At 36.1% G+C, this 8,381-nt stretch overlaps 1 protein-coding gene across 8 annotated transcripts in view; it reads left to right on the top strand.

Annotated features, from left to right (window-relative positions):
- The first annotated feature begins 6,517 nt into the window (after nucleotides 1-6,517).
- The window catches only part of LOC127549809 (UPF0461 protein C5orf24 homolog), a 124,861-nt gene continuing 122,997 nt past the window's right edge, over nucleotides 6,518-8,381 (top strand). Inside the window, exon 1 of one of the 8 annotated variants that reach the window (XM_051978166.1) lies at nucleotides 6,518-6,765. Coding sequence is in view for 3 of the 8 variants with exons in the window: in XM_051978172.1 (XP_051834132.1) it covers nucleotides 6,935-7,063 (129 nt within the window). In the remaining 5 variants the exon portion in view is untranslated. Of the gene's footprint in view, nucleotides 6,766-6,842; nucleotides 7,064-8,381 lie in introns of those variants that run through there. The other 7 variants (XM_051978172.1, XM_051978171.1, XR_007950721.1 and 4 more) reach the window with 7 other exon arrangements.

The following is an 8,381-nucleotide window of genomic DNA, read 5'->3' as shown; positions in this document are numbered from 1 at the left end:
CTCCACATTAGTCATTTTTGTTCTATCATTTTCAGGGCAAAGGTTAGAACAACCCACACATTAGGATAATGTATAGGAAAGTCCAACCATAAGGAATTTTAATCCCTTATGAAGCCAGAAGGGTCCAGATATTCTATACATAGGAGAAAGATTGATTTTCTACCCCTGATATAATAACCAGTACAGCAAGAATGAGCAAAGTTACACATGACAACTCTGAAAGTCCTAAGAATGGTGATAGTGGAATAATCAATAAGGAAATATAATGAAGCAAATTATCCAATTCCTGACAGAAAGCTGATAGTTTTGAGGTAAAGAAACAAACAATTTTTTTGATATGCCCATTGTGAAGTTTCATTTTGTCTGTTTATTTGTTCCAAGGTGTTTTGTTTATTTCTGTTTTTCTTGGTTTTTTAATAGGTGACAGGAGAAAGAGATGCTAGCAATAGTGATGTCAAAAATCAAAGAGAAGCACTGAAATATTTTTAAAAATACAGATGGAAATAAAATGAAGTTCAAAAGAAAGTCTATATAAATAGGAGAGTTTTGACAGTATTATTTTAAACTTTTATTAAAAAAGAAAGTAGCATGGAATCTAAATAATTTCATATATAATACTCTTGTGTCATTTTTTGTATGGAAATGCTAATTTTTGTTGTACAGAATAAAAAATTTTAAAAAATTTTAAAGGTTATGCAAGGCATTAAGATTTCAAAAAAGAAAGGTTCTAGTCACAGAACATTTCAGAAAAAGACAATTGGGCTAGAGAGGTAGAAGAGGCAGATTTGAAGTGGAAACACCTTATCAAAAAGAACAATTCCCCTTCATCCACAAATTAGAATTTTTTTTGAGTCTACCAGAGGAGGCTATTAGTATATTTGGAGAGCAAATCATTACAGTCAAAATAGACAAAAAATTTTTTCATCCACAAAATAACAAAAAGTCTGCTTGAATTTAATTAAATTCTCCCACTCCATGTTCTAAAATCCTATGCTGGTGCCTAATTGTGGTGTGAAATTGATCCTGAGTGCATAAAGGGCTATCAAACTGGAAGGTTTCTCATTCTACCAAATTTGTAGCCCTCAGGTATGAACATGAAGAATGATTGAATGTCTGAACTTTTGAGGGCCTGCCTAATTAAGTTTGGAAAGGTTCATTTCCAGGTTAACCAAAGATGAGTTAAAATAATTTTCTTTCCACAATAACTTTTGAAGACAATATGTCAATTCAAAGAAAAGTTGTAATTTGCTTTTTTCATTTAAGTTATTGGACCCCCTTATTGCTAGTACTGCCTGTTCTCTGTGATTATCTCCAATTTAGCTTGATATCTATATCTTTTTGTACATCATTGTTGTATCCACTATTAGACATCAGGCACTATTTTTTTTCACTTTCTTTGTATCCCTGGTCCTTAGCACAGTGTTGAGCACATAGTAAGCTCTCATTGCTTATTGACTTAATTTGACTTGACTTGCTTGCTTGACTATACCAAATTAATCAGATCATCCCAAGAATATTTAAGGATGATATTAAGACAATAAACAAGAACATATCCACACTAAGGAAATTAAATACTAAAAAGTTTTGAAGTATTATTATTGTTAAAGTAACAGGGCTTTGACACATTTCCAAATTACCTAATATAGAGGCACTTTTGTCAGAGATTCCAGAGACCTGCTTCTGGGAAGACATTTTGCATCCCCCTACTGTTGGGATTCAGGGGTTCAGGATACCCCCAAAATATACTGGTGTGCTGCACCAGTGTCACAGGTGTTCCAAAAGAATTTGAAGCTTGGATAATTTCTAAACCAAGAGGCAGAGTTTTATTATAATTGTAATGCTAATTAAAGCAGGCTAAATTTCAAGATAGAAAGATAGCAAAGAGCAGGGAGCAAACAGATAAATTTATTGGGATTTGGCTAGAAGAGAACAAAGAATAGAGCAGGAAAAGTGACATCATGGAACTAAAGTCAACATGATTAGTGCAAAGGTTGGTAATGGGGGCTAACAATGACCCCTTTTCTCCTTTCATGAAACTAAGAAAGGCTCATTGTTCAAGTCCAGGTGTGAGATAGCAGCCCAGACTTTTGAATGACAAATAAGACATCCTTGAAGGGATATAGTTTGGTGAAATAAAGATCTCTCGCTCAATTTCCTTTCTTTTACACACATTCTCCAAAGCTGTGCCACATCACTCCCATTGGCACTACATTCCTAAGGTGAGATAGTCTGAAAACTGGACTACATCATTCCCAAGATGAGGTGACCTTTCAAGGGCATCTTGAAAAGTGTTGGGGTTTCTAGTATCTTATCTACCACATGGGTGGGAACTGCTTCTATCATACTAAGTAGGTGTATCAGATGGCATCTTTAAAACTACCAAAATGGCATTGTTTCTTTCTCTTTCCAGCTGGGTTGAAAGGGGGTAAACCCATAGCCTAGTGTCATGAATTGAATTGGGTGAGGAGAGCTACCTTCCTCTATCCACTTATAGATACTATGGACTAGAGAATCAGGCTTGATGTTTTATTCTATTGTTTTTGTCATTTTCAGTTCTAAGTGCATGTGGTGGAGTTTGTACTAGACATGGACTCAAGCCAGATCAACCTTGGATCCAGAATTCTAGGTTGGAAACCCTTGCTAGCCTAGGAGCAAAGCCTTTAGAAGACAGGGTGCCTAGGACTCAAATCGGAAGGAGACTTTGGACTTGAAATTTGATTGGAATATGCTATAGAGGAATTGAGTTAAGTTGTACACCTGATCCTTTTCCTCTCTCCAGAGACTAGGGTGATATAAGAAGGGGTTTGTGTCCCCTACCATATTGAGAGATGTTTCAGTATCAACTTTGTGAGGGGATATTCACAGATTATGTATAATAATTTTTTTCTAAAAGAAAGAATAAAAATGAGATGTGATATGTAGTTGAGACAATTCCAACCTAACCTATTAAATGGAATGTTAACATAAATAATGGGAAATGGATAAAAGAATAGACACTTACAAAGACTGAAAGAACAGATATTCACTTAGACTTTTCCTAAGGACATTTAAGCAATATAAATTCATTACTACATCAGAGAGATTGAAAGATTCTAGAAACTATCTTGGCTAGCCAATACTTTTTTTCTTGCAAAGCTAAGAAATTTGACAACTAAGGAAAATTCCTAAAAATAATATAAATTTGTTTGTAAAATCTTTTAGAGGACAATAGTGGAAGAATTTAAGAAGCACTGCTTCATAAAATTGAAAGAAAATAAGGTGTAAGATAAAACAAGTTTACAGAAACTTTGATAAAAACCAAATTAATCAGATCATCCCAAGAGTATTTAAGGATGATATTAAGACAATAAACCAATAAGAAAATGAAAAATTCTGCAAAAACTTTTATAACAAATAATTTTCTCTGTTAATTATGAGGCTAACACATTTCAAAAGATCCTGATATATTGCATGAGAAAGTAAAAATAGCACTAAAGAAAACAGAGACGGGATATACAGCTCAACTAGACTAGATATACTCCTTAATTCCAAGAAACTTTAGGATGTCCAGCAGCCATACTCCAGTAAAACCATTTCTGCATGTGGATTGATAGGCCTCAAACCCAACTATGAGTTAGGGGGATGTTTACTCAAAGCATGTTTAGACTTTTCCTCATCAGAAGGAAGATGAAAATAATTTGTTCCAGTGGCTGTGAAGGTGGATGAAGCAGGTGTTGTGAAGTGCTTAGAACTTGGTCAGGCATGAAAGATGTCAATGTCATCCACTGCATCCTGGGCCATGGCCACGTGCCTTGACTTTTGTTACTGGGCTCTGATGACTTTGGAAGAAATAGTGAGTCTGATGACTTCTACAACTCTGCCTTACTTAAAAAACACATTTCACTCACAAATCAAGACATCACCTGTCATATCATGATATCATTGGTCTTTGAAAACAAAGGATGAACAACAAGAATAGCTTTGAAGCATTATTAAGATATCTGAATGAAAAAAGGAGAGGGTGCTTAGGGGAGGAAATCACAGATGTAATAATTACTGCCAAAGAAAATGACATTAATAACTAAAAGTAGAAACATCAATAATTAATGACTCATATACTTATCACTTCTGTCTGTCTAGTCCAATATCATTTTTACAGCTGAGTAAAATGTGACTTAAGGAGATTAAGTACAAAGTCACACACAAAGCGTCAGAGATAGTATTTGAACTCATCCACTTTGAGCGGTATTACAAAGAATGAAATAATTCCTATTTTTAAGGCTCTCACATTCTATTGGAAGAGTCATGTACACTTATAAATATGTGCAGAATGAAATAAAATACATACAAGGTATTAAATGCAAATTAGGGAGCATACTAGCAATTGGGAAAATCAGATAAGGCTTCATATAGAAGTTGGAAATAGGAAAATATTCTATAAGGCACATATGGAATGGCAGCTTGTACAAAGGTGGGAGATGTGCTGCTTGTGAGGAACAGAAAAAAAATCTTCTAAATATTTGCCTTTTAGCATTTATTCCCATTCTACAAAATTCAGTATGTATTTAGAGCAAAACTTCAATTCTCATTTATCCTTATAGAGTCTTATAGACTAGATCTCTAAATTCCTTTTCTGTTTCAATTCCAAGACCCCATCTTATGTTTTTCCATAATTCTAATTCAACTTTTTAATGAAACTATGTCTTGTCTGGGATTCTCTGTTGTAGAATGTGACTCTAAATATTTAGATCCAGTCTGATTTTATTCTATAGCTGTGAACTATTGCCATTGTATTAAGGTCTAGGATTTACAAGGAGTATTAAATTTTATGTGTTATGAGATTCCAGAATATAATATAATTTGGAATGGACAACACAAACTATGATGCTAGCCATTGTCCTTTTAATTAATTATACTTGTTGAACAGAATCAGGAGAACATTGTGTACAGTAACAACAATATTGTTCAATGAAGAACTATAATTTAGCTATTCTCAGCAATACAATGATCAAGACAATTCGAAAGAGCTAATAATTATCAACCTCTAGAAAAAGAACAGAGATTGTTTTAATTGATTGAAGCATGCTATTTTTCACTTAATTTTTTAATATAATACTTCTTCTACAAAATGACTAATATGTAAATAATTTACATAACTGCACATATATAACCTAATATCTGATTGCTTACCACCTCAGGGAGAGGGAAAAATAAGAGAGAGGAATAGAATTTGGAACTCAAAATTTTAAATAAAAATATTTTTAAAAATAATGTAATCACAAAAAGAATCAATAAAAATATTTTAAAATAGAAAATTATACTTGTTTATATATAGCGTTTCATTTACCATGATTTCATCCTTTATTGTTCCAGAAAATAAAAAACTAACTAGAACTGTAATCAAGCCTCCACTTGTTCTCTGAGACTCCTACAAATTATCCTTGCCCCTTTCTGTGGACTGGGAAATCTGGCTTGACTAAATTATAGAATAGCCTAGAAACACATGTTAATTATTTTTTTTTAAGATTTTAAAAAATTATTATATTATAGCTTTTTATTTACAAGATATATGCATGGGTATTTTTTCAGCATTGACAATTGCAAAACCTTTTGTTGCAACTTTTCCCCTCCTTCCCCCTACCCCTTCCCTCAGATGGCAGATTGACCAATACATGTTAAATATTTAACTATTATTTTTGATAAATATTTTTATTGTACACAAAAATTCTTTTTTCATGCAGGATTTAGAGCAGGAAGGGGGCGTTTGGTCAACTTCCTCATCAGATGATATCCAGAGAGATGCCCAAGAGCACACAAATTTTAAACCCCTAAAAGAGGTCTTTGCTGCCTCAGTTACTAATAACATGACATTCTTATAACACTATAAAAATTTCAAATTAATTTGCCTGATTTCATTTGATCTTAGAATTAGAAAATGTGAAACATTATTTCCATACTAGTCATGTTGCAAGAAAGGAAATGAAAAAAATATACTTTAAATCTGCATTCAAGAGTTTTATCACTTCTCTCTGGAGATGAACAGCATTTTTCATCATGAGTACATTGAAATTGGATATTTGTATTGATAAAAGTATCTTAACTCTTTCACAATTCATCCTCTTATAGTGTTAGTGATATTTTGTACATGTTCTCCAGGTTCAGGGTAATCCGTATAAATGAACTAGTCAAAGCCTTACTTATTGTCTGTGCACGTGCATTGAAATACACTTTCCATAAAGAATTCTCCCTTCCAGAGCCCATCATTAAAACCACTCCCAGTTTCATTTCGACCCTTAACAGGAAGAAACAACAAGCTCCGCCTCTGCTTCTACCTCTCGACTATACCCATCCCCCTCTCGGCCAACTGTTATTCGCGCCAGCTTTATGCGCATGCGCAGATGGAAGTAAGCCACTAGGGTTGGGGGTACGCTGGAGAAAGCGGTGGGCGGAGAAAGCGGGAGGCTGCGTCCTGTGCGCGTGCAGTGCGTGCGCGGGTGCGACGCCGTGGAATATGCGTACGCCGCTGCCAGACAGTACTTGGGTCTGCTAGCTTGCTGTCTTGTCTCCCGCTCGCTGCCTTAGAGCTTACTTCTCTGTTTGCTACTGAGGACTCGAGGCTGGGTTGGTTTTCTAGGCTCGGCCGCCACCTGCGGGGTGATTTCCTTCGCCTGGGGAGAAAGCGGAGAGTGCCAGAAGCCGTGTGAAAAGGGTGTTTCTCTCTCCCATCCCGCCAGCCGCATGGGAGCCACCTGGAAGGTCTGAGGGGCTGGGAGACAAGTTGCTGTGGTAGGTTTGTAGACGTGGGGCCTGTCAAAGTCGGGTGCGGATTTCCTCGCGGGAAAGAAGTGATGGGGGTAGGAAGGGGGCAGATGGGAGCGCCGTATCCTCTGTCTATCGGGGCTGTGGGGCGCCCAGTGCGCATCTGAGTCTGGGGACGGAGATCCCTGGTTGCAAGATGGAGATTAAGCCGCCAGGGAGGACCCAGGAGGTGCTGCAGCTTCACCCGGGGGCCTGGGGTGAGGGGCTCTGTGCCTCTTCGGAGCCTCCAACAGCCTTTGCAGCTTGGGGAAATCCGTCAGATTGGGTAAGAGTTGGCTGGTACATTTATTTATTTGCTTTTTTTTTTTTTTTAAAGCTCAAATCCATAATTTTCCCACCTTTCTTTAAAAAATCAGAAGATTTTGAAAAACCATAACAGCTTTGAAAGTATTGGCCTTCCGGGTAGGGTCTTGATTACAGTTTGCAAGCTGTTTAAAGAAGTCGATAAATACACTTAATAAGTAGACTTCCAAGAACTGCAGACTGGCAGTGGAACATTTGTCTTTTTAAAAGTGTATTTCCCTTCGATTTTGACGACTTTCTTGCCCTAATTTCTTTATGTTAATCTATGCTATTGCTGGAGGCTCCTAGGCCTAAGAGCTAATTTTTTAAAGTTGCATGTCAGATAAGAGAGATCCTTTCCTCTGGAGGCTGAGAGCTTACGAACACCAAAAAGCAAATTTCCAGAAAACAAAGAAGGTCATAATTTATTTTCTGCCCTACTCTCATAACTTTCTAGTGGTTTACTCTAAGCTTCAGAAGTGGCTTTTGTTTAGTATTGGGCTGGAGCCTTTGGCAGAGATGGGACAGACCTAAAAGACATTTCAAGTGGTCTGTGATGGCGTTTAGTTTGGGGATGAAAAAGTCTGTTTTAAAAGTTGTTGAGATCCTTTCTGGGGTCTTGGATCTGAGTCTCCCAAATGAAGTGAACGTTCATTTCTCTAATAGTTATAGAAGATTTCATGAATGTTCTTTGAAGTTCATAAAGACTTTGGAATTACATTGTCAATAAGACATTTAATCTGCAGGATTGTTCAGGAAAATGAGAAAGCATTTGTTTTATAGAGGATATATCAAATGAGAATTTAAGAAACACTATCTTTGTGTGTACTTCAAAGACTGATGTATTTAGAGTTAACCTAAGTGGAAGAGTATTTAGTTGAATCCTGCCATCTTCATTGCACCATTTAAAAAAATCTCTCCTTTCTCTCAAATTAGCCCACACTGTTCATTTCATAACTTCTTTGCCCTTTAGTCACCTCTCCCCTCCCCCCACCTATTCTCAGTTTGTATTGACCTTGGCTTTAGTTTCTAGCATTATGGCCGTTAGACTACAATCTTCCAAAATCAAAATTATTTTATACTTTTAAGGAAATCTATAATAGATTGTATTGCCCCAGAGCTGGTATCTACCTTTCCTTCTTTCTGCCTTTTTCTGCACCTTTTTTTTTTTTTTTTTTTTTTTTTTTTTGGTATGCTCTCATACTAGAATATAAGTTTCTTTAGGATCTGCTTATTTTTGTTATCCTAGAGCTTAACCCAATATCTAGACCTTGGGAACAATCCCCAAGGAACCAGTGGAA

This window comes from Antechinus flavipes, chromosome 2, assembly GCF_016432865.1.
Source record: "Antechinus flavipes isolate AdamAnt ecotype Samford, QLD, Australia chromosome 2, AdamAnt_v2, whole genome shotgun sequence".
In the NCBI taxonomy this organism is placed as follows: domain Eukaryota; kingdom Metazoa; phylum Chordata; class Mammalia; order Dasyuromorphia; family Dasyuridae; genus Antechinus; species Antechinus flavipes.
Note: the sequence above shows the minus strand (reverse complement) of the source record. Positions and strands in the feature narration are given on the sequence as shown.